The following is a 26,269-nucleotide window of genomic DNA, read 5'->3' as shown; positions in this document are numbered from 1 at the left end:
TGAAACTGAATCAGAATGTCTTGTAACTTACTGGGTCACACTATGGGGTGTGTACTATTACCCTTTTTTTTTTTCTCTTGTTTTTTAAAAAATGTATGATGACTATATGCTCTGTAAGGTGACCTTGGGTGTCTTGAAAGGCGCCTCTAAATTAAATGTATTATTATTATTATTATTACCCTGAAGTGAAATAAGTTTGTGGAAGACAGGGAATTGTTCAAAAATAATAAAAAACTATTGGTTTAAGATTACATTTGTCAATTATTTGGGCTTTTATTTATGAAATACACATCACAAAGTCTGTACATTGGCTTTAACAGTATTTGCATTTATTGAATTAATTAAACCAGTTCTAAGACGCTATTGCCGTAATGGCTAGTATTGATACATAAATTCACACATTAATACCAACAGGCCACATATGTCCTTGGCGACTAGAGAATAATTACAGTTATCATTCATGATGATGAACATCGAAGTTCATGCGGTTATAAGGACAATTAAAGGAGTTACGTTAATAGGACAACAGTGATAATTATCTAATGCAATTGGACTAAAGAAGGTGTTGCTATTAACTAAGTGATATTATTAACATTTTCACACAGGAAAGGATAATTGAATAAATAAATATATAAGGATAAGAATAATAAAAATACATAAAATAAAATGTAATCTTGTAAAAGTAGGACTGCACCAATTAAGATGTAGAGTAAATCTCTTTGGACAAGGACGACAGGTGGATTAGCGCTACATCTGCTGGGAAGGCATCCGACATGCTAAGTTCTCAATTTACATTCAGAAGTAATACGTTTCAAATGCCACTACTACTGCTGTAACGCTTTGATCAAATGTTAACATTTGATGATATTTTCCTTCTCACTCCAACAGAAAGTTACTTTCTGATTGGCCCCATCATCCGCCCCCTCACACACACAGGGTCATCGCCCTGATGTGTATTCATTACGCACACACTTGGCTGCATGGGTAGCTGGGGCTGAAGACTGTCTCCAATCCCTCCACTTTGCAATCTGTATCACCTTATGGGTGGGACTTGATTGTATCCATGTCAACTAGTTCAAGAATAATATATATCCTTCTTGTTGGCCTACGGAAAGAAAATAACTCAGAGGAAAGTCATTATTATGCAAAGTTCTGTAATGAGAAATTCTTCCAAAAGTATATAATGCACATTTAATAGACAGCTTGTGTAATGTTCCACCCACAGGAGCAGGAGGAAGAGGGTGGTGGTGGTAGACTTACCAGGTTTTGGAGACACACACCTGACCCAGGAGCAGATCATCACAGAGATCAGTCGATGCGTGGCCCTGACGGCCCCCGGCCCCCACGCCTTCCTCTTGGTGGTCCAGGTGGGACGCTACACAGAGGAGGAGAACATGGCCGTCACTATGATGGCTGCTGTATTTGGAGAAGTGGCGGTCCGCAACCACACAGTGGTGCTGTTCACCCGGGGAGATGACCTGGAGGAGCCGATAGAGGAGTACCTGGCCAGCGCACCTGTGAGCCTCAAGGCTTTGATTGACAGGTGTGGAGGCAGGTACCACGTTCTCAACAACCGGGCGCCCAGCGATGTGCAGCAAGTTCACGAGCTACTAGGAAAGGTTGAGCAGGTTGTGGAGGACAACGGTGGAGGGTGTTACACCAACGTCATGTACCGGGAGGCAGAGATAGCAATCAGAGAGGAGCAGGCCAGGATAATGAGGGGGCGGGGCCAAGCAGAGGGCGAGGAAGAGGAAATGAAGATGTCTGAATGGAGGAGGCGTGTCCTAGAGCGGAATGGGGGGGCTGATGACGGGGACGAGGTGTTTTGGACACAGACCGAGACGGCGGAGAGAAGAGGAGGTGCTCTCAGCTTCCTCAGGGAAAGAGGAGAGCGATGGAGAGATGGGTGGAGACGTAGAAGGAGGGGCGGTGGCCGGCCGAGGCCACGTGCTCCCTCTGCCCCCGGTAGGGGGTGGCGAAGCCAGGTGCCCCTTTCTCCCAGAGTGCTGCGGAGAGTGAAGGTGGTGGTGGCGGCGGTGGTCACTGGCCTGGTGGTAGGGGCTCTGTGTGGTGCGGCTGTCCCACTAGCAGCAGCAGCAGGGGCAGCCGTGGTGGGGAACGCAGCAGGTTTGGGTGTAGCTCATCTGGCTGGGGCGACGGTAGGGTGGGTGGAGGCTATCGGCGCTGTTGTAGCAACAGCCTCGGGACAGACGGCCGCGGGGGCCGCTATCGGAGGGCTTGTGGGGGGCTCCGTGGCCGCTGCGGCTGGGCTAGAAGCTGCCAGTCCTGGGGAAGGAGTTCAGTTAGCCCTGGGCCAGGTGGGCCTCCTGGGGGTATCAGCTGTGGGGGTGGCTGCAGGGGTGGGGGGCGTCCTGGGAGCTGGGGCCGCCCTAGGGGCCACAGCCCTGCCTGGAGCCCATGCTGCCGCTGCAGGGGCTGTAGTTAGAGCCGGGACCAGCGGGGCGGTGTGTGCTGCTTCAGGCCCCAGCTTGGTGTCTGCCTCCTGGGGAGGAGCGGGGGCCCGCGTCCTGGCTGCAGTAGCAGAGGTGGGCCAGGCGGGGGTGGGACTGGTGCTGGCTGGTGGTCTTGTTGTAAAGGTGTTCAAAGAAAAGGTCTGTAGCGGCGAAGGGACCAGGGAAGCTAGCTACACAGAGCGCAGGACGTATGAAATCCACTGGAACAAGTAAAAGAGGCTTCCCTTATAGTTTTGTTAATTTTAAGAAACAAAAACAACTGTAGAAGAAAACATTTCCCATAGATGTGCCTTAACAGAATGTGAGCTATCTAATAAATATGTTTCATCTTTACTTCATCATTCTTCATTTCGTGGTTGATTTAAAAGTTGTAAAAACTATTTTCTAATGATACATAATCATAAAGATTATTAGAAAATAATGTCTTATTATAACTGGTCACATGGACATGCACAGAAACACATACATTTTCCGCTCAGGAAAAGTAGGTTACAACAACTATTAAAAACAAATCTGCGGATGTCCATGACATTCATACTGAAACTGAAACTTAACAATGCTGGTGTGTGGTTTAGTGAAACTACCTAGTGTCCATTACCGATGTCCTACTTTGTTTGTCTTGTGTGTTCCAATGCTTTATTAGGTAGCCTATCTATTAGGTTTGTATATATATATATTTTTTTTTATATGTAAACAAAATAACTCGGTGTTGGCCTCAACACCGGTAACACCGGTAATACCGTATACCGCGGCAACCCTAAATGGTACTAATAATTGGCATAATAATTTCTTTCGGTGTTTCGGTTTTCGGCCTTGGTTTCCTCATTTTCGGTTTTCGGTTTCGGTCGAGAATTTTCATTTCGGTGCATCCCTAGTGGCGACTACCGGCGGCTAAATGAGGCAACGACGCCTGACCGGTACCAAGTGCCGAATATTCCTGCCGAATATTCAGGATTTTTTCGGCACACCTGGCTGGTATGGTGATTTTTTCCAAGGTGGACCTTGTCCGGGGATGTCATCAGGTGCCTGTACACCCACTGGACGTTCCCAAAACAGCAGTGATCACGCCGTTTGGTCTGTTTGAGTTCCTGTGGATGCCGTTTGGCATCCAGCAAGGCTTTCATATGCATTTCACCCTGGTCTTCTGCTCTACATTTTTTTGCTTTCCCCACAATTTCATAGAAAAGCCAAACATCCACAGTCTCAGCCCATTTGACTATATTACCATAAGGTTATTGCTTGACTACCACACGGCTGTCATTAGGTGGATGCAATTAACAGTGGAAATGTTCAGATTTGTACTTTTTTAAGAAATCCCTTAATTCACTTGAGAAAAGTGTCCTTGGAGTTTTCTGGATGTTGTGTGCTTATCAATTGACATTTTCACCATGGAAATTAGGCTGAATTTTAGGTTTGTCAGCGGCTCAATGGGATAAGGCCTTGTACTGGTGATCCTTGGTTAAGATTTTGAATCAAGATCATTATGAACTTGCTGTACATGACATTGGGCAATTGCTCTGAAAGCCACAGTATGGCATTAAGGGGAACATCAAGATCTTTCCTTCATAATAATTATATTCTTATTCTGTCATGGGAGTCTATGGCAGCCCAAAGAACGCCATGGTCAAAAGTTGTGAAATTTGGCCCACTGATTCAAAACAGTCCCATGATCCCTCACAGCTTTTGTGGTCTCTAGCTCATGATCTCTAATGCCACCAACAGGTAAAAGTTGGACATGCATTGATGTTTATAACTTTTGGCCCATTCATCCAATATTCGCAAAAAAGGTACCATTGGAATCATTGAGTCAAGCCGAATTCAACGAGTTCTATGTCCTCGTTTTGCACCATGGTGGATTTTCCGCCAACAGTAACAGAGCTTTACTATCCACACGCACCATAGTCGTATACAATAAGTTCCGAAATAGCTTGGACGCCGCAGTCAACCGCTGCACAGACAAAGTTAAACATGTCCACACACACCGTAACACCGGTGCCCCTTTTTTCTCTAAATTGGGGAATTATTTCAGTAACAGTGATAAAATGGCACATTTTACGATGTTCACTATCAGATAGGACAAATTACCAAGGTTAAAAAATCTAGAAACGTTTTGGGTTCACTGGCTCTTCAACGTCACTTCACGTTGCTTAAAGTGGTATCGGGTGGTTGTATTGGAGCAGTTTAACAAGTACATGAGCACAGTATCGGGCCCTAGTCCGAGGGTTGCATTTAGTATCGTGATGTATCGGCGCATCCCTACCCGCAGGGCATGTTCTAAATATAATACTCGTCACCATAGAGTCACAATTGCTATGTTGTACGAACCAATAACACGTGCATTGTTTGCAATTTGCATTACATGCGATTTTTATTGTTCATACATTTTCAAATGTGTTATTGTTAGTAATATTATGATCATTAAAGATTTGGCCGCCATGTTGAAAGTGGTCAAAATCAATAGTACATATCCACAGGCCACAAATTCAGTCCAATCTTCAGAAACTTTCCCAATATGATCTTCAGAGCAAGTTGAACAAATGCGTCACACAGCTTTTTCAAATCCAAAACCGTGTAGCCGTGACAGCCGACCAAACTTGACGGCGAAGCCGCCAAACAGGAAGTAAGCCCATTTCTCAGCAACTCTTTAACATATCATGGACAAACTTGCCAAACAGGAAGTAAGCCCATTTCTCAGCACCTCATTAACATATCATAGCCAAACTTGGTACATAGACCCGTGATATCATCCTGGGGACAGCCACACAATTTGGTGATCTTTAACCTCAGAGGGACGTCAAACAGGAAGTGAGATCATGTGTCAGCAAGGCTTTCATATAACATAAATAGCCTTGCCAATAACATAAATATCACTTTCACCGTACAAATAATCCCTTTTAGCAAGTTCAGCCATTTTTTGTTATTGTACCAATGAGAAGGCAGACAATACATCTGTTATATCAACTAAACTTCAAATTTCAGTTCAGTTCATCTTTAAAAGCATCACAAAAACACTGGCAAAGAGACATCGGAATCAGTTGGCTTTTCATTTTGAGGGTTTTTATTTTAAAAGATTACAATTTGGCCCCATTACTGAAGTCTTGGTCAGCAGTTTAGAGGGCAGTGAGGCGCTGATTGAAACTTTCGATTTGTTTTGTCTTTCCACAACTTCCTGGGTCAAAAGCTATGGCACAGAGTATCAGCCTGGAATGTATGTATGTTCTGGTGTTGAAACTGAGATACCTTTGTTCAACAGGCTTGTGAGTCTTATTGTTAAAGATGACTGCACTTGTATTCTACCTTGTAAAGTCTCACCAATGTATTTTGATGATCACTTAAATGCATTTAGCATAGAGGAGAAAAACAATGTCTTTAAACTAATCTGTGTAGATGATCTTATTTACTACAGGCCAATTTTCGAATGACACTAACGACCAAATGTTTATTGTCCCAAACTCTATTTTCGTGTCTCCATGCTGAACTTGTTAAGAGAATGTTTTGCAATTGTGCTGTACCTGCATTCAAATTATTTGTCTTGTCTTTTGTATTGTGGTTTTGGCTGGGGGCGGGGGTCCACAACATTCTACACCCTCAGTGTTTTTTTTTTTTTTACACCCAGTTTCTAGTGTAATATTAACACTGCTCAGTGTAGTCTGGAAGAGTTGGTTTTGTAACACTGACACTAGTGTAGAGTATTATTAACGCTACTCAGTGTTGGCCAGTGTTTGATTTTGTAACACTGACACCAGTGTAGAGTATTATTAACACTACTCAGTGTTGGCCAGTTTTTTTCTTTTATAGTGTTGAATTAACTCTGGGTGAGTGTAAATCGTTAACCGTTTCAGAAGCGTCAATTTAACACTAAAAAGAGTGGATGCATATACACACTCTCAGAGTTAATATAACACAATTTTCCTGTGTAGGGCGGCAAATACTTTGGGGGCGCCATCTAGTTTGCGGCCTTAATTAATTAATGAAATTTAATCAAACCCCCCCTTGCCTGGGGCGTAACCTCACGTAGCGCCGGCCCTGCATAGATATATATGAGTGAAACTACCTCGTGTCCATTACATATGTATTAAGTTGTTCAGATGCAGTAGACTACGCCAACTGCTGTCTCAACTTAACTTTTTACTCACTTTTTGAAGAACGTGATTTTTGATTGAACTGAAACAGCGGAAACCTCTGGATTTTGAGTTGACCTGAACAATTAAAAATAATATTGAGAAAGAAATAGCCTACTCAATATGGAGTCAGGTAAGGTGGATTTATCTTCAGAAGCTCAGTAACTTAGTGAATCGTACATTGTTGCTGACATGAACATATAGGCCTGGGTTCCGTAGGTTGGGGGCTATTTCCTTTTCACCAATAGATATATATATACTGACTAGGGGCCTCTATGGATTGTCAAATCTCCTAACCCTTTATGCTTCCTTTCCTTAACCTTTGTGGAAAACGTCATCAGGGGTCTCTGCGGATTGTCAAATCTCCTAACCTTTATGCCTCCTTTCCTCTGTAGCATTTCCTGGCCTGGCTCACCAGGGAGGCAAACATGAACACACATTCATTGACTAGTATAACTGATCAGACTTTGCTGCCGCACACACGTTTCGAGGCGATATAGCCTAGCTTTAACAGGCTGTGCGCGCTCCCGCGGCTGAAATCACTTTATGGCAGCTGATCACTTTTTGGCACAACACCGGTGCACAGCGCATATTTTAAATCAATAAACAAATGATTTCCTGTACTGACTGGATATTTTATGTCCTGACAACATTTTGCAATTTAATTTAGAGTTAACTGGGACAACGGGAACTACGTTTATCATTACATTGTAACCGTTTCTATCGAAATCAGGACCTTGAATGTGTTACGTACATTAAGCACATAAGCTGCTCCCACATAGCCACAAGGAAGCAGGATCAAGCTGAGCTAAGACGTCACATAGGCCACGCCTACTCGATAGGAGTCAGATCAGGTCAGAAACATATGGCAGCCCCGTTGAGAGCCTCCGGGGAAGCCCCGGGGCTAGGCTCTGCTGTTTGTCGCTCACACACGTGTTCATTACAATTCCCCTCCTTTTGCTTCATAGTTACCATACCGAAATACTTTAACAAATAAAGTGAGTTAAAAGCGATCCGGTTTAGACTACTTTCTTCAAGAACACGACAAGTGTATAAATAATACATTATATTACATAAATGTAATATAAGAATACTTGACAATACAGTATGTCATTGATATTCTCCCGCCCTCGCCTACACACACACACACACACACACACACACACACACACACACACACACACACACACACACACACACACACACACACACACACACACACACACACACACCGAACACACTCTATTAATGTATGTCTCGTGGTTAAGGACCTGGAGGACTCCAAGGCGGTGCTGGTAGCAGCTAACATGCAGCCTGAAGACCCCTTCCCCCTGGACGACAAGATCAAAGAAGGTTAATCTCCCTCTTCATCAGCCTCTCCTCTCCTCTTCCTTCCACTTCTGCCGTTCCCGTGACCTCTTCTTCCTCCTCATCCTCATCCTCTCCCTCATTCCTCCTCCTCCCCTTAACACCTCTCCCCCATTCCTCCATCTCCACCCCGTTCCTCCTTCTCCACCCCGTTCCTCCTCCTATCCACTCCAGCACCCCCTCTCTCCTCTCCCCCACTCTTTATTCCTCCCACGCCTCTCTCGTCCTACCCCCCCACACACTTTTCCTCCCCTCTCCTCCCCTCTCCTCCCCTCCTCTCCCCTCTTTCCTCTATGGAGTTGGAGTAAGATGTGCATGTAAAGTGTAATGTCTCTGTCTCCCAGCCTACTCCCACGTCGTGGAGAACACGGCGTTCTTCGGGGACGTAGCGCTGCGTTTCCCCCGGATCGTCCACCACTACTACGACCGCAACGCCGACTGGAGCGGCCTGCTGCGCTGGGGCCTGCGCTTCTGCAACCACACGGGGGTGTTCACCGGAGGCACCCACCAGCACGTCCTCACCCTGGTGCTCAGTGTTCAGTTACTGTGATGTTGTCACCCTGGTGCTCAGTCTTCAGTTACTGTGATGTTGTCACCCTGGTGCTCAGTGTTCAGTTACTGTGATGTTGTCACACTGGTGCTCAGTCTTCAGTTACTGTGACGTTGTCACACTGGTGCTCAGTCTTCAGTTACTGTGATGTTGTCACACTGGTGCTCAGTCTTCAGTTACTGTGATGTTGTCACCCTGGTGCTCAGTCTTCAGTTACTGTGATGTTGTCACCCTGGTGCTCAGTGTTTAGTTACTGTGATGTTGTCACACTGGTGCTCAGTCTTCAGTTACTGTGATGTTGTCACCCTGGTGCTCAGTGTTCAGTTACTGTGAAGTTGTCACACTGGTGTTCAGTCTTCAGTTACTGTGAAGTTGTCACAATGGTGCTCAGTCTTCAGTTACTATAATCTACTTGCAGTGGTGCTCACTCTCTCTCTTTCTCTCACTCTCTTTCTCTCTCCCAAGATGTCTCAGGAGCTCGGTATAACAGAGAAAACGCCAGACTTCACTAATCCGTACCGTACCGAGAGAGACAACGTGAGACACACACACCCACCCACCCACACACACACACACACACACACACACACAGACACACACACACAGACACACACACACACACACACACACACACACACACACACACACACACACACACACACACACACACACACACACACAGTTAACTTCCCGTCTCCCCCACCAGGTTCTTCACACAGCGGAGGCCTTCCAGAGGCTCCTGAGAGAGGAGGAGAAGAGGAGGAGGAAGGAGGAGAAGAGGAAAGAGATGAGGAAGGGTCCCCGCATCTCCCGCTCCGAGCTCTAGAGCAATGCAGAGGGGAGAGGGAGGAAGTAAGGAGGAGAAGGAGCTCTTCACCTGAAGGAGGGGGAAGAGGAGGAGGATCAAACATGGAGACACTTGAGATCATAAAGAATATTTCTTGTGAACTAAAAAGACAGAGGAGAGATTAAGAATTTGTTTGTGATTAACAACCGGGTTTCTTAAAGAGGAGACAGGGGAATCTTTTTTTTGGATCATTCATTTACACGGTAGGTTCAAAAACATTGCATTGTGGGACTTTCGGTCTACAACCGTGTTATGTTCACATGGAGCTGCCTCCCTAGTGAATTTATTACTTATAAAAGCTTGTTTTGGTACGAGGGTGATGACTCTGTTGGAGGGAATTGATTGATGTTACTTTCGTTTTATTTAGGGTCCCAAGCAATGCAAGGATTCCTATTTTATGAAAAGTGTTCATTTCTATAACTGAAATAATTTGTTGATGTGGTATAAACTAAAGTGAAAACTCCATCAAACTCCTGTTCAAGCATTACAATTAATATTTTGGTTCACACAATTTGATATATCATTTGATGTTTTACAGGAAATAATTTTTTATTGTACAAAGTATATTGAAATGAGACCCTTGTTGGAATTTCTAAAATGTATTACGACTGTTATATAAATATATGTATATTCAGAAAAAGATTGCTGCAAAGTCAACTAACTAAGCCTGCAACTATCATTTTGTTATCCGATTTCATTGAATAAAATAACAGATTGGACGTATTGCTTCTTTTACAAACAGAGGTCGCAGTTTGACCGAACATCAAGTTCAATGCTTATACTTTTGAAGAGCTTTCTGCCTCGACAGCTAAAACCTAAAGGCGAACCAACTTAAACCAAATGCGGTTTTTATGTTCTTATTTCCTCAGACAGAGATGTTTCATTAAACATGCAGTCAGGTAAGATTATGTGTTTTAAGTAAAAAAAACTTTTTTAAAAATGCGTTTATTAGCTTGCTAACGCTAAGGGAAGCCATTGTTGTCAATTTGAAAGAGTCGACTATACACTAACATCGTCTGCTCAACATCTAAATGCTATGTCAATGTTATGTCGGTTTAGAGAAAGTATATTATATACAGTAGTACGAGTATATTGTATCAGTAGTGTATGAGGTAGGCTACATTGTTTCAATAGTATAATATAGTACAGTTATAGTCAGCTAACATTACGACTGATACAATCCAGTAGTAGTATTTTGTCAAGTCTTTATTATTGCCAAACGACGCAAGTCGTGTCGAATTCATTTTGGTGATTTGGCTCACACTGGACGTTAGGCACGACTACACTACCACACAGAACAAGGGAGACAACAAGTCCGACTGGACATGCACAAAAGACTTCGCATTAAAACTAGACACATACGTTGTAGCATTGTATAATTAGTATTACTATATTGTGTCAGTGGTAGTATTACATTGCATCACTAGTAGTATATTTTGTATCCAGTTCTAGTATATTACATTCAGTAGTAGTAGTGGTATATTGTATCCAGTAGTAGTTCATTTTTTATAATAGTATATTGTATCAGTTGTAGTATATTGTATCACTAGTAGTAGATTGTAGCAGTAATAGTATATTGTAGCAGTAATAGTTTATGGTATTATTAGTAGTATATGTTTTTAATTAGTATATATTTGATCAGTATTGTTGCAGTATTGGTATATCAGTAGTAGAAGTATATTATATATGAAGTAATGATGTTGTATCACTTGTAGTAGTACATTGTGTCAGTAGTAGTATATTGTGTCAGTATTGTATCAGTAGTAGTAGTAAATTGTACCAGTAGAAGTATATTGTATGCAGTAGTAGTATATTACATTCAGTAGTAGTGGTATATTGTATAATGCCCCTTTAATGGACAGCTTGTGTAATGTTCCACCCAGCAGGAGCAGAGGGGCCGTGGCCAACAGACATGGGGGAGAATGATCCAGAAGAAGAGCTGAGACTGATCCTGATTGGAAAGACGGGATCTGGGAAGAGCTCCTCAGGGAACACCATCCTGGGCCGGAGTCACTTCCTGTCCGGGTGTAGCGCCGGCTCTGTTACCAAGGTCTGCCAGCTGGGGACCTCTGACTACCCTGTGGAGGTGGAGGCGGGGAGGAGGAGCAGGAGGAAGAGGGTGGTGGTGTTGGACATGCCAGGTTTTGGAGACACACACCTGACCCAGGAGCAGATCATCACAGAGATCAGTCGATGCGTGGCCCTGACGGCCCCCGGCCCCCACGCCTTCCTCTTGGTGGTCCAGGTGGGACTAGGGCTGGGATAAACGATTATTTTTTAAACGATTAATCTAGCGATTATTTTTTCGATGCATCGATTCATCTAACGATTCATTTTTTCAGTCCGATTCGATTTCGATTCGATTCGATTCTCGATTATCTCCCCATTAATTGACTAATAGCAATTTATACATGTTGATTTACATATCTGAATGATAAAATATGAATTCCTTAACATTTCAATACATGTTTATTGCCTTTAAATTCCAATATAAAAGTGCAAAGTAATGCATTCTTAGAATTCTACGGTGCTCGGTCATCTGCAGCTGCTACCGGGTGGCGCCTCTTCAGGTGCTGGTGAATTGCCGTGTTGCTAGAATGGAAAGGCATCTCCTTTTTTGGCGCCTTGCACTTATGAAAGTCTGAGGAGCCACTCGCGTTGCAACTACGCCCCGGCGCCGCCCATCTTTTTTTTTTTTTTTTTTTTTTCTTTTTTTTTTTTTTTTAAATCGACGCGCATTTTTCGCGTCGACGTAATTTATGCGTCGACGTCGTCGATTACGTCGACGCGTCGTCCCAGCCCTAGGTGGGACGCTACACAGAGGAGGAGAACATGGCCGTCACTATGATGGCTGCTGTATTTGGAGAAGCGGTGGTCTGCAACCACACGGTGGTGCTGTTCACCAGGGGAGATGACCTGGAGGAGCCGATGGAGCAGTACCTGGCCAGCGCACCGTTGAGCCTCAAGGCTTTGATTGACAGGTGTGGAGGCAGGTACCACGTTCTCAACAACCGGGCGCTCAGCGATGTGCAGCAAGTTCACGAGCTACTGGGAAAGGTTGAGCAGGTTGTGGAGGACAACGGTGGAGGGTGTTACACCAACGCCATGTACCGGGAGGCAGAGATAGCAATCAGAGAGGAGCAGGACAGGATAATGAGGGGGCGGGGCCAAGCAGAGGGCGAGGAAGAGGAAATGAAGATGTCTGATTGGAGGAGGCGTGTCCTAGAGCGGGATGGGGGGGCTGATGACGGGGACGAGGTGTTTTGGACACAGACCGAGACGGCGGAGAGAAGAGGAGGTGCTCTCAGCTTCCTCAGGGAAAGAGGAGAGCGATGGAGAGATGGGTGGAGACGTAGAAGGAGGGGCGGTGGCCGGCCGAGGCCACGTGCTCCCTCTGCCCCCGGTAGGGGGTGGCGAAGCCAGGTGCCCCTTTCTCCCAGCGTGCTGCGGAGAGTGAAGGTGGTGGTGGCGGCGGTGGTCACTGGCCTGGTGGTAGGGGCTCTGTGTGGTGCGGCTGTCCCACTAGCAGCAGCAGCAGGGGCAGCCGTGGTGGGGAGCGCAGCAGGTTTGGGTGTAGCTCATCTGGCTGGGGCGACGGTAGGGTGGGTGGAGGCTATCGGCGCTGTTGTAGCAACGGCCTCGGGACAGACGGCCGCGGGGGCCGCTATCGGAGGGCTTGTGGGGGGCTCCGTGGCCGCTCCGGCTGGGCTAGAAGCTGCCAGTCCTGGGGAAGGAGTTCAGTTAGCCCTGGGCCAGGTGGGCCTCCTGGGGGTATCAGCTGTGGGGGTGGCTGCAGGGGTGGGGGGCGTCCTGGGAGCTGGGGCCGCCCTAGGGGCCACGGCCCTGCCTGGAGCCCATGCTGCCGCTGCAGGGGCCGGGCCAGCCGCGGCAGGGGCCGTGGTTAGAGCCGGGACCAGCGGGGCGGTGTGTGCTGCTTCAGGCCCCAGCTTGGTGTCTGCCTCCTGGGGAGGAGCGGGGGCCCGCGTCCTGGCTGCAGTAGCAGAGGTGGGCCAGGCGGCGCTGGGACTGGTGCTGGCTGGTGGTCTTGTGGTAAAGGGGATAGGCGTAGCGGCCATATACATTGGGGGGTACAAGTCCCCCCCAATGTTCAGATATGCCCAAAATGTCCCCCCCAATAAATCGCTGGGAATAGGGATAAAGCAATTCAATATTTCTATGGGTAGAACACTTAGGTTTTCCCTGAAGTACACTCCGTTCCCCGAGCGCATCTCTTCACAGAGTGCGCGCCGCACACCCGAAATAGAGTGGCGAAGTCACGCCCCTTCCGGTAGGGCTCATGAGATTGAAAAATATGAATGGGTGTCAATGGAGAGAAAATAATTATTTTCTGGTCCCGGTCTTTATATGCCCTGGATTACACATATGGCGTTTGTGGATTTAAAGGATAATTTTTCATGCAAAGAGTTCGACCGTTTATTGTGCAATTGTTCAGATGAAGGCTGTAGAGAAAACACAACGAGAAAGACTACACGGCTCGTATGTGACGTCAAGCTCCCTGCGACTGGCGTGGAGAAGACTGACAATCTTCCCATCGGCATAACTGAAACCCTGCACGTGCCCCGACTTATAATGGTTTTCACCTCTTTCGATGCTTTTATCCTCCCCTTGGAAAAAGCGGTGAAGTGGCCGGGGCAGAAGGGTCGCCATCTCTGTGACGAGTTCCAAGGGCGGGTGTGGTGACGTATATCATATGCGTCGAGAGCAGCGAAGAGCTGTAGTTCACAAAGCAGCCTCACATAAAACCTAAAATTATCAAACTTCTTCACGAACATTTTTAGTTTTCTTTGCATGAAGAATTATAATTTAAATCTACAAACAACATATGTGTAATCCAGGGCATATAAAGACTGGGACCAGAAAATGATTATTTTCTCTCCATTGACACCCATTCATATTTTTCGATCTCATCGGTCCCATGAGCCCTACCGGAAGGGGCGTGACTTCGCCACTCTATAACTGGGTCCGCGGAACGATCCGAACCGTGAGTTTTTTGATCCGTTGCACCCCTAGTTACTGTTGTCTTGCAACTGTGTACTGATCAGAATGGAGCCTACAATATCACGGATCAGAACAAGAAAAATAAGGGAACTTGTTTGTGGTTATTTTGTTTTACTTCAATCTCTATGCAAGTCTTTGTTTTATGTCAATAGACCCAGTAAACCGGTTTGGTGAAGCTAGAGTTGCTGACACGCGCCTTGTGGTGGGGAATAATAACTGGCAGTGTCTTTCAAAGATACTGAGGCACCATCAAACAAGTGGTTACCACATAAATGCTTATCTGATGTGGAAAGAATTGGCATCCCGCTTATGCCTAGGTAAAACTATTAGCGAATTGCAGAGAGCCTGTTGACTCGAGTGATCGACTGCATGCTCTTCCTTGCAGAAAGAAACCTGCCACTGAGGGGGACAAAATGCACAGTTAGGAAATCCTAGAAGTGGACATTTTCTGGGTATCCTTGATCTCTTATGCCGCGTTTCCACTGCAGGGTGCGGAACTGATCGGTTTGCAAAGGTGCGGTAGGGAGGGGACTGTATAGCCCAGCTCAGTTCCGAGGTCAAATTTGTTCCCAGAGCGCCTGCTATGTGTCTGCATACCCCCCAGAAAGTAGGCAGTTGTGCCCCTGCACCATACTCTTTAAGGTAACTAGGCTTGGAGGTGTGGAGAGAGAAAGAGAGGAGAAGAGCAAGGGATTGGGAGTAGGAGAAGGGAGGTATTGATGATAGTAGAATCTCATGTTAGCCAGGCCTGCCTCAAAATTGGCTTTGTGTCGCGCACACACACTTGTGTATGTCACCATGGGTAAATCTTTCACATGCACTGTAGGCCTACGAAGTGCACAACCATTCTCAGCACTCCATTTTAGGAACTATCAATGTTGTACATTTGTAACAACAAGCCTGCGTGAAGTTTTAACTTGTCTCTCATGATGTTAGTGCTGCTTTTGTTATTTCACAGTCGTCATGAGCAAGAGGAAGCAAGAGGGTTGCAGAGACATTCGGCAATGTTTTGCCTCATCTCAGAAAAGAAGCAAAGTAAAGAGGGGTGATAAAATGAGAAGTGTTAACCTATAAGTTGTAGCATTACAGTACAGTAGTTAATAGACTACAAAAAACGAGTAATCGAATTATTGTCATTCAGATCAAAAGTGGTTTGTTGAATATCTGAGAAAGAAACAGTACTTGTTATCTGATAATATTTCTTCCCTGTGGCATATCCACTTTGGTGGATGAAAGGATAAAAGCAGTGTGTGTCAATCTGGTAGTGACATAGAGGTGAGTAGCCTAAGAGAGGAGTTCTGGAAACTAGTAGAGCCTTGGCTTTTCCTATGTTCAATGCAATTTGTAAGTTACTTTGGATAAAAGCGTCTGCAAAATGATTGTCAAAGAGTAAATATTAATGGTTTAAACCGAATTGTGACATTAGAGAAGAATCCTGTTGGCAGTGGCACTGATGTCTAGTGTGTTTCAGTAGTCTACTGGTAAATAGTTTGCTGATATCTGTGATATTATTCCTTCCATATTTCCTCTGTTGTGTTCAGAGTAGAGCTAGTGAGCCAGCGGGAGAGACAGAAAGTTTGGAGGATGAAAGCACAGGGAGAGTTTGTCAATCTAGTGGTGGCATAGAGGTGAGTCGCCTAAGAGACGAGTAAATCTGAAAGGTTAAGAAGGAATCATGACATTCAAGCAGAATCCTGTTAGCACACATGTATACAGTGTAGGGTTGTCAAAAAAATGTATACTCAGATACTAATCGATTAAAATTAAAAAAATAAATTATCGGATTAGATACTTATGTGCAACAGTATCGATACTAAAATCGCTGTCTTCATCATCTTCATCTCTTTTTTTTTTCTCGCCTCCTTCAGTTGACACACAACTTTACACAGCAGCGTTGCAGTTGCTAATATAGCAATATAATAATTATTAAGTCAAGTTTCATTCAAGGTTACAAAACATTGTATAATGTATGTATTCATAGATTAATCCATAACTAATCAGAAAACATTTAGGTTATGTCCTTGACATGTCTAATTCTTTAACAGTGCTTCATTCAATACGGCTCATGGTTCCACCATGAGAGTAGCTCAGTGCGCTCTCTCGTGAAACTCATCTATGTACTTATTAAACAAGTGGTTGAAAATATCAGAAAATCAATGTTTTCTGAGGGGTAACAAAAGTTTTGGGGTGACTTCTATTTAGGTCCATGAGATAGATGCACCTGGGTTGGCAAAGTTGGCAAAGTTGATGGTTATACAATAAAAAATGTAATGGAAGTAAGAACTGGCTGGATTTTGTGTCTTTGTTGTGGTGGTGCAGGTGTTTGTTAGTGTGTGTTTTGTAAAAAAGACAAAACATCAATGAATGTAATGTGGAAAAAAAGAGGACTGGATTGGTTGAAATATTGAGGAGCACAAAATGTTATATTTAATTTAAAAAGTAAAGGAAAACAGAGCTCTGAAATATATGTGTGTCAACCTTTTCCTAATTTCAAGTCTTCCACACCCCCAGACTGCTTGGTCACATTCAGTATTAAAGTGTTTTAAACATCCATCCCCAAAAAGGTCTTCAAAATTAGGTGCTAGGTATTGAGATTTTGCTCTCAGAGTGCACCAGATTAATGCATGTTCAAAATCTTTGCCTGGGGGGGGGGGGGGGCGGACCCCGCCCCCAGGCATTTGTCCCCCCCAATGTTGATACCATGGCTACACCACTCGTAGCGGCCATATACATTGGGGGGTACAAGTCCCCCCCAATGTTCAGATATGCCCAAAATGTCCCCCCCAATAAATCGCTGGGAATAGGGATAAAGCAATTCAATATTTCTATGGGTAGAACACTTAGGTTTTCCCTGAAGTACACTCCGTTCCCTGAAAGCATCTCTGCACAGAGTGCGCGCCGCACACCCTAAATAACTCAATCCGATTCCATCTGCAGCTCTTACAGCCAATGAGAATAAGGCTGTTCGGGCTAGCTAGCCAATGGGATAGATCCATGATTTGATTCGTCCCCGCACGTGCAGCTCGGTGACGGTGACTTGTCACTCGATTGCATTGGTCATCAACCGTCTTTTTTACATGACCACGGAATCAAAAACATCAACAACAGCAAATGAGTGGCGTGTTACGATCGAAAACACAGGTAAGTTATGAAGCTTTTGATAGTGTCTCTCAAATTTCGTGGGTTGTTGTCACTTCTCTAGCGAGCAGCATCATTAGCTATGTGTTACCTATAATAAGCCAGCTAGATGACGTTGGCCCCGGCCCCATTCCGTAATTCCAACGCCTCATTATGCCGACGTCTCAATGTTCCGAAATGTTCCCCATTAGATCTAAATGCATGGGCAGTTTGGTTTAAAATGTGCTGGGGACAGAGATGCATTCAGAGGTGCATTTTCAGAAGTGCTGGATGCACTCGTTTTTCTCTCTTTAGTGCAGTCAATGAAAGGTTCTGAACAACACATTCTCACTCCGAGCGCGTCGATTTCTGACGAACGGTCAGAGACTTTGGCTTCAGTTTCTGACGCAAAAGGGTACACTTGCGCTCCTTTTTTCGACGCATGGGGTTTTCAACTCCTTACAACGTAACAACTTCACGGGGGAGCCGATGGCTGCACATAGAGACGCTATGAGCATTCATCCCATTGGCTTAAGGCGGCTGCATGCTTCAGCGTTGGTGTTACGTTGTTGCGCAAAATGTACTCAAAGCAATTCATGCTCCCTTTTAGGTTGCGCGTGTTGCCAAGCAATTTACCGCCAGAACAGTAGGTGGAGTAATATGTGGAGTAAAGTTTTTCGTTGAAGACGACCTCGAGAATGACGTCTTTGTCTGTGGGAGTCGTTGGTTTGTTTACGTGCCAAAGTTTGATGATCTCCTTTCGCGAGTTATCCGATATCTTCCCGACTCTCACCAAAACTGGCCCTTGTCAGGGAGCAGCTGGCAGATCATTTTTTGTCAGATGCTGGCGTGTTTCCCAATAAATATATATACATTGGTTACTTGGAAGCATGACTTTTGATTCATTAGTTATCATGTTACACAAGTTACCTAATTTGGTTTACGTCAAACTCATTAATTCATATCCATATAAAATGTTTATACAACAGCTACTGCCTTGACAGATGAATGAATTATTTAAGTGTAGGCCTATAGCCAAAGGCTTTAAGCTATAGCGCATAATGTCCACATAAATTATATGGTAGGCAGCATTATTAGAGAAAAGGGGTTTATTTATCAAATACAGAAAATAGTCCCACCATACACGCACACATTTTTCATTCACTACACACTCACGCTTTCAAATTTCATTCACTCAAAGAGGCTACTGAACTTATGTTTCACACAGAACATGAACACTTATGTTTCACATAGAACGTGAACAGAAAACATTACGTAATTAATTAAAATAGGCTAACACTAAAAAAAATAAGGCCAGTAGGCCTAATAGAACGAATATCGGGTGACAAGATCATTAAAATGGCTCACAATCCCGCATCAGCTGTTTGATGTCGCGCATCAAAATAGCACTTTACCCCTGTGGAAGGGTTCGCATAAAGGGTTCGCATAATTATGTGCCAGATCGGGTGGTAGGTGGCGGTATGAAAACAGGAAATGTGATACTCCAGACAGGAAGTAGTAACCAGACGAGCAGACCAATCACAGCCTTGCAGGCTGCGCGGCTCGCGTAAAAGCTTACGTAAAAAATGACGCAAGTCTAGAAAAATCGGCCGACGCACGCAAGACGTGAGAAGTCGCGCAAGGGGTGCGCAAGGGCGCGCAAGGGCCTCTTGCGCTTGAGCTTATGCTTACGTAACTGAGCATAAATCGGCCTTTACGGAGAACCATGCGCTTCTTTTTTCGACGCAGGGGGTTTTCCACTCATTACAATGTAATCCCTCCACGGCAATATATGAAGCTATGAGCATTCATCCCATTGGCTAACGGAAGACCCGATGTCTGCACATTAACGGCGATTTTACAGTGAAATCTGTAAAATTCCTCAACACAACTACACCAACGTGTCCTTGTTGATTACAAAACATGTATGGGTTAAGTTTATGGGCATCAGTTGTCCTGTTTTGTGCTTTGATTGAGAGAAACAATCGTTTTTTGATCAGTGCTGGGTAGCTGAGGTCGTCGCTATAGAGACCAAGACAGACAGAGCAACCCTTTCGCATGAACATTACGTTCCCAGAGAACTATTCGGCATTCTCAATTACGTTTGTCTAAAAAACTTATTTTGTCTGTGATTACGTTTTATTGAACATATTGTAGTGCCGGAGGAAAAGGAGGACGTAAGCAACTTAATTATAACCGTTTAATCCAATAAAACAGATCATAACAATCAGTCACTGTGCATGGTTAGATCTCGCGTGCAACCGCCTAACGCGTCCCCCTAGCCCCCGTGAATCCTCCGTAAGCCATTCATCCAATTGGCTTACGGAGGACCTTGCGCTTCTTTTTTCGACGCAGGGGGTTTTCCACTCAGCCTACAATATCACGGATCATAACAAGAAAAATAAGGGAACTTGTTTGTGGTTATTTTGTTTTACTTCAATCTCTATGCAAGTCTTTGTTTTATGTCAATAGACCCAGTAAACCGGTTTGGTGAAGCTAGAGTTGCTGACACGCGCCTTGTGGTGGGGAATAATAACTGGCAGTGTCTTTCAAAGATACTGAAGCACCATCAAACAAGTGGTTACCACATAAATGCTTATCTGATGTGGAAAGAATTGGCATCCCGCTTATGCCTAGGTAAAACTATTAGCGAATTGCAGAGAGCCTGTTGACTCGAGTGATCGACTGCATGCTCTTCCTTGCAGAAAGAAACCTGCCACTGAGGGGGACAAAATGCACAGGTGCGGAACGGATCGGATCGCAAAGGTGCGGTAGGGAGGGGGCGGTATAGCCCAGCTCAGTTCCGAGGTCGCGTTTCCACTGCCGACAGTACCCTTTGTGGTAGGCCGGATGTTGATCGCCGCGGCAGCTACGTAAACATCGTAAACAACGTCTTCCTCCCCAAGAATGCAGAGGAACGTCTCCACTTCCTTGTGCGCCCAAGCAAGCATTTTACGCGACATGTTAATTGTACAGAATAATACCTCGAGCCCACAGAATAATACCTCACGCCCACTTTTGGCGGTGGAAACGCGACCCGATCTGCACCTTTGCGATCTGATCCGTTCCGCACCCTGCAGTGGAAACGCGCCATTAGGAAATCCTAGAAGTGGAAATTTTCTGGGTATCCTTGATCTCTTATGCCGCGTTTCCACTGCAGGGTGCGGAACGGATCGGTTCGCAAAGGTGCGGTAGGGAGGGGACTGTATAGCCCAGCTCAGTTCCGAGGTCGCGTTTCCACCGCCGACAGTACCCTTTAAGGTAGGCCGGATGTCAATCGCCGCGGCAGCTACATAAACATCGTAAACAACGTCTTCCTCCCCAAGCATGCAGAGGAACGTCTCCACCTCCTTGTTCGCCCAAGCAAGCGTTTTACGCGACATGTTAATTGTAAAGAATAATACCTCGAGGCTACTGTTTGTTTGTTTTTATCCCCACGTCGCCCGGAAGTGATGATTCTATCGACCAATCAACGGAGGGGGTGTGTAACTAGAATTTCCCGGGACCCTTTCAGGCGTCTCGTCTCGTTTTCGGTACCCCAACGATGGAGTACTGAAAACGAGGCCAAAACGGGTACAGCTAAGTCCGGGTCACACCCACTTTTGGCGGTGGAAACGCAACCCGTACCGCACCTTTGCGAACCGATCCGTTCCGCACCCTGCAGTGGAAACGCGGCATTATAGCACGGTATGATGTTACTCTGGCAGAGCATCTTAGAAAGGTTGCCTCTAAAAGAAACACCGGATATCTGTCCTGGTGCGCTCAAAATGAATTTTTGATTCAATATCAGAGTGTGTTTTAGGTCAAATTTGTTCCCAGATCAAAGAGGGGGGGGGGGTGCCTGCTATGTGTCTGCATACCCCCCAGAAAGTAGGCAGTTGCGCCCCTGTGTGCGTGTGTGTGTGTATGTGTATGTGTGTGTGTGTGTGTGCGTGTGTGCGTGCGTGTGTTGCGTTTGTTCTCTTTCTCCTCTTTCCACCCGTCACTTCTCCCCCCACAGAAAGAAACTGTCTTGCTGTTGTGTTTTATCCAACATGAAGTCTCCCAAATCATACCATATAGGCTTATCAGTTTTCAAATATCATATCATATAGGCTAAGTAATACGCAACATCATATCGTTTTGTTTATTTTACGAAACAAAAACAAATATTTAAGAAAATGTTTTCGATAGATTTGCCTTAACAGAAATGTGACATGTGATGTAATAAATATGTTTCATCTTCACTAAAGTTGTAAAAACGTATTTATAAACATAAAAAATAATAAAGATTATTAGAAATTAATGTCTTATAGTTTCTAGTCACACGGACACGCACACAAACGCACATTTTCCGTGCGTGAAAAGAAAGTTTCAATTGGTTTAAAAACTAATCTGCGCACGTCCATGACATTCATACTGAAACTGAAACAATTCTGGGGTGTGGTTTATAGAAACTCATATATCTGTGAGGGAAACTACCTCGTGTTCCGTAGGTTGGGGCTGGTGTTCCGTAGTGTTCCGTAGGTTGTGGGGGGCTCTGTGGCCGCTGCGGCTGGGCTAGAGGCTGCCAGTCCTGGGGAAGGAGTTCAGTTAGCCCTGGGCCAGGTGGGCCTCCTGGGGGTATCAGCTGTGGGGGTGGCTGCAGGGGTGGGGGGCGTCCTGGGAGCTGGGGCCGCCCTAGGGGCCACAGCCCTGCCTGGAGCCCATGCTGCCGCTGCAGGGGCCGTAGTTAGAGCCGGGACCAGCGGGGCGGTGTGTGCTGCTTCAGGCCCCAGCTTGGTGTCTGCCTCCTGGGGAGGAGGGGGGGCCCGCGTCCTGGCTGCAGTAGCAGAGGTGGGCCAGGCGGCGGTGGGACTGGTGCTGGCTGGTGGTCTTGTGGTAAAGGTGTTCAAAGAAAAGGTCTGTAGCGGCGAAGGGACCAGGGAAGCTAGCTACACAGAGCGCTAGCTTCCCTGGTCTAGGTTCCCACATCAGGTTTATTCCAACTTGATGTGTGTGGTCGTTGAGGCAAATTATTTTCCTGGCGTGTGGTATAATGCGTGTTATCGTGTGACGGAGTGATGAAGTCAAGGACGGTTGTTGACAAGAGAGTTTTAGCCTGCAGACGTTCGAGTGACGACTGGACGGTCCACTGGTGTTCTCCTTACACGTCTGTGTGATAAAGAGACGTGTAAGGACACGCGTGTCCGCCGCCGAATGTACCCTTTAGAAGGGTACATTCTTCTAAATGTATACTCTTAAGAACATATAAGGTTTTATGATTTTGTAGATAAGTTAAAGGCTAGAAAAGGTGGCCACTTCGCCATTTCCGCCAAAGCCAAGGCAGACCAAAGGTTAACCTGGGTAAGTATAACCTGTAGTCGTGGCATATTTACCATCCCGCGGCCCGCCCACTTCCAATATAAACGGAATTCTTACCGGTGTTCGAGAGATGCTTCTTGAACTACCTTCAGAACGCAAGCTGTTTTACCTTAAACCACTTGTTGAGCATTTACCAGTCTACGAGTCATACCTAGCCCGAGATGACCATACCTCAAAGGATCTAATTCGTTTTTCATCATTGTGCAGTATAGGCCTACTACGCTAACTTCTGTTTCAACTTCAATTCTCACTTTTTTAAAGAAACAGATCTTAACTGTACTTTAAACTGCGTAGCTCTAGCCTACCTCTTGGTTTCTTTGGGTGGAGTTGACCTGAACAACAGATCAAGGACGATATGGAAAAATACATCTTGAGAAAGACACTCAATATGGAGTCAGGTAAGGTGGATTTATCTTCAGAAGCTCAGTAACTAGTATGTGACCCTACATTGTTTTGTGGACCTTAACATTTAGAAAAGGTTCCGTAGGTAGGGGGCTATTTCCATCCACCAACAAGAAGGAAATTTTCCAGGTTTCGGTGGTAGGCTTACCAGAATAAATCCTTTCATGAATCTAAAATGTTCATTACACATATCGCACATGTTTTTCTGTATTTTTCTGTACCTTATCTTTATCACTTAATTATACAAATGTGTGAATGTATTTTTGAACTTATTAATACAATAAATTATTGCATAAATTATTGCACACACTAGTTCCTTAAAATCAATAACTGCTGCAAGACCATTTATCCCTGTCATTTATTTCCATTTGCACACCATTATAGTACAGACAAGTCAGGTACATAGACCTTGTTGTTGGGATTTATGCAAAAGCATAAATTAGGCTTTTCAATTACCTTTCGTTAAGCCTAAAATAAGAGCATGTCCATACATCCAAAACTTTAAATGCTTCATTCTATAAGGCTGTCTATTTTAGATATGTGCCCATTGCTGGCAGCTTCAAGCAGTTATTTGTTGGCAAGGAATTGCCTGTAAATCTGTGTGCACTCTTTTGCAATATTTACACAAATCAGCAGTTTGGTGCTCAATGGATTTGTCTAATCATATTGCCAAAATAAGGTCTCAAGGTTTGTGGCAAAAGTTGCCCAGTGGCGAGCTGTGGTATTCCAATACTAGAGAGAGAGACCCACGAGACCCAGTATAAAAGGACAATGCTCTAAACCTATTAAATCATGAACTGAAAAAAAAATGTAATGGGAATTTACCGTTAATATTATCGAATTATTAAGCATTGTGTTAGATAACTCACCGAAAGATTAAGAATGTAATTTTAGGACAAGACGAAGCAATTTAATGGACAGCTTGTGTAATGTTCCGCCCACAGGAGCAAAGGGACAGTGGTCAACAAACATGGGAGAGAATAATCCAGAAGAAAAGCTGAGACTGATCCTGATTGGAAACACGGGATCTGGGAAGAGCGCCTCAGGGAACACCATCCTGGGCCGGAAACACTTCCTGTCTGAGTTTAGCGGAAGCTCTGTTACCAAGGTCTGCCTACTGGGGACCTCTGACTACCCTGTAGAGGTGGAGGCGGGGAGCAGGAGGAAGAAGGTGTTGGTGTTGGACGTGCCAGGTTTTGGAGACACACACCTGTCCAAGATGCAGATCTTCATGGAGATCAGTCGATGCGTGGCCCTGACGGCCCCCGGCCCACACGCCTTCCTCTTGGTGATCCCGCTGGGACGCTTCACAGAGGAGGTGGAAAAGGCCGTCTCTCTGATGGCTGCTGCATTTGGAGAAAAGGCGGTCCAAAACCACACGGTGGTGCTGTTCACCAGGGGAGATGACCTGGAGGAGCCGATAGAGCAGTTCCTGAGCAAAGCACCTCCGAGCCTCAAGGCTTTGATTGACAGGTGTGGAGGCAGGTACCACGTTCTCAACAACCGGGCGCCCAAAGATGTGCAGCAAGTTCATGAGCTGCTGAGAAAGGTGGAGCAGGTTGTTGAGGGAAACGGTGGAGGGTGTTACACCAACGCCATGTACCGGGAGGCAGAGGCATTAATCAGGAAGGAGGAGGACAGGGTTAGGAGGGAGGAGGAGGATAGGGTAAGGATGGAGGAGGAAAAGAGGGTTAGGGGGGAGGAGGAGGACCGGGCAAGGAGGGAGGAGGAGGATAGGGAAAGGAGGGAGGAGGACCGGTTAAAGAGGGAGAAGGAGGATGAGGAGAAGAGGGAGGAGGATAAGGTAAAGAGGGAGAAGGATAGGGTAAGGAGGGAGGAGGAGGATAGGGTTAAGATGGAGAAGGAGGTACAGAGGGAGGAGGACCGGGTAAGGAGGAAGGAGGAGGACCGGGTAAGGAGGGAGGAGGAGGATAGGGTTAGGGAGGAGGAGGATAGGGTAAGGAGGGAGAAGGATAGGGTAAGGAGGGAGGAGGAGGATAGGGTTAAGAGGGAGGAGGATTTGGTAAGGAGGAGGCAGGAGGATAAGGATAAGTGGGAGAAGGAACGGGTAAGGAGCGAGGAGGAGTCTAGGGCTAGGATTGAGGCGTATAAGGCTAAGAGGGAGGAGGAACCCTCCCCCAACGTGATAGAGGTAGTGTTGAAGGCGGTGGTGGGGACGGTAGTTGGATGGTTTACGAGCCTATTCAGGTTATAATCATAAATCAGAATCAGAATTCCCTTCATGTCATTGCACATGGGACAACGAAATTGAAATTCAATCCAGACGGTGCGATTCATCCATTCAACATTTTAAATATATAAGAAAGGTAAAAAATCGATGCAAACAATCAAGATAAAATATACAAATAACAAGTAAGGATTAAAAATAAAGAAAAATAAGAATAGCAGCTGAGGTCAACTGTATTGTACAGTAGTGTTGTCAGATAAATAATTCAGGTATTTTAATGGTGCAAATTGGTGCAACCATAAAACTATGGTATATGTGTTGGTCCTATGTGTTGTAGAGGTAGTAAATGCATGTATTTAACTTTCAAATGTATATCTCTGCTGTTTTTCGCATTATTGCTATGAATTCTACACCATATTGTCCCACATTCACTCCGGCAGCAAATCTCTTGGAGTGGGGGTGTTTGGTCAAGCTATGGTCACTGCACTATAACCAAATGGTCTGACCGTATGGTTCATTGAAAGTGGTTCATCGCGACGAATAGTGCAAGTATAACAAGTTTCCTGCATATTGCACCTTCTTAGAGGTAATGGCAGCCTGTTGAAGTGCTGAACTTCCAGACCTTGTTATAGCGCCACCTATGTGTTATTCTGGGTTATCTTTTGAGTTCTACAAGCCTTCCAAATGTTATAACTTTTGCAGCCAAAAAGGCAGGAAAATAACAATGATACTAACGAAAACAACAGGCTTCCTCCAGTTTTCATAGGACTCCTAAGCTGCTTGTCATGCCGTAACTAGAAGTGACACGAGCTGTTCTCAGTGCCTGGCTCTGTAGTACTT

General features: G+C 45.3%; 2 protein-coding genes across 2 annotated transcripts; both read left to right on the top strand.

Annotated features, from left to right (window-relative positions):
• The first annotated feature begins 1,239 nt into the window (after nucleotides 1–1,239).
• Nucleotides 1,240–22,440, top strand: LOC115532849 (uncharacterized). Its single transcript, XM_030342826.1, has 10 exons — nucleotides 1,240–1,669; nucleotides 2,003–2,612; nucleotides 7,864–7,948; nucleotides 8,308–8,489; nucleotides 8,979–9,050; nucleotides 9,220–9,332; nucleotides 10,234–10,259; nucleotides 11,247–11,605; nucleotides 12,166–13,374; nucleotides 22,321–22,440. The coding sequence occupies exons 1-10, from the start codon at nucleotides 1,395–1,397 to the stop codon at nucleotides 22,423–22,425; spliced, it is 3,036 nt and encodes a 1,011-aa protein (XP_030198686.1). The 5' UTR covers nucleotides 1,240–1,394; the 3' UTR covers nucleotides 22,426–22,440.
• A 515-nt stretch (nucleotides 22,441–22,955) lies between these two features.
• Nucleotides 22,956–24,961, top strand: LOC115536005 (GTPase IMAP family member 4-like; the record flags this gene model as incomplete). The annotated part of the gene is made up of 2 exons (XM_030347665.1): nucleotides 22,956–23,237; nucleotides 24,186–24,961. Coding segments are annotated over exons 1-2 (819 nt in total), but the record flags the coding sequence as incomplete, so codon positions are not given.
• Nucleotides 24,962–26,269: the final 1,308 nt, after the last annotated feature.

The sequence above is a fragment of the Gadus morhua genome, chromosome 2, assembly GCF_902167405.1.
Source record: "Gadus morhua chromosome 2, gadMor3.0, whole genome shotgun sequence".
NCBI classification, from domain to species: domain Eukaryota; kingdom Metazoa; phylum Chordata; class Actinopteri; order Gadiformes; family Gadidae; genus Gadus; species Gadus morhua.
The sequence above is the reverse complement of the archived record's forward strand: the minus strand, read 5'-3'. Positions and strand labels throughout refer to the sequence as shown.

Bases quoted from the DNA above. Each gene is read 5' to 3' on its own strand.
- LOC115532849 (XM_030342826.1), top strand. From the start codon at position 1,395: ATGGCCGTCACTATGATGGCTGCTGTATTTGGAGAAGTGGCGGTCCGC. The intron at 1,670-2,002 runs GTACCGGGAGGC...CCTTTCTCCCAG, and splicing joins GGGTGTTACACCAACGTCAT to AGTGCTGCGGAGAGTGAAGG. The intron at 13,375-22,320 runs GCGGCGCTGGGA...GAGGTGGGCCAG, and splicing joins CAGTAGCAGAGGTGGGCCAG to GCGGCGGTGGGACTGGTGCT.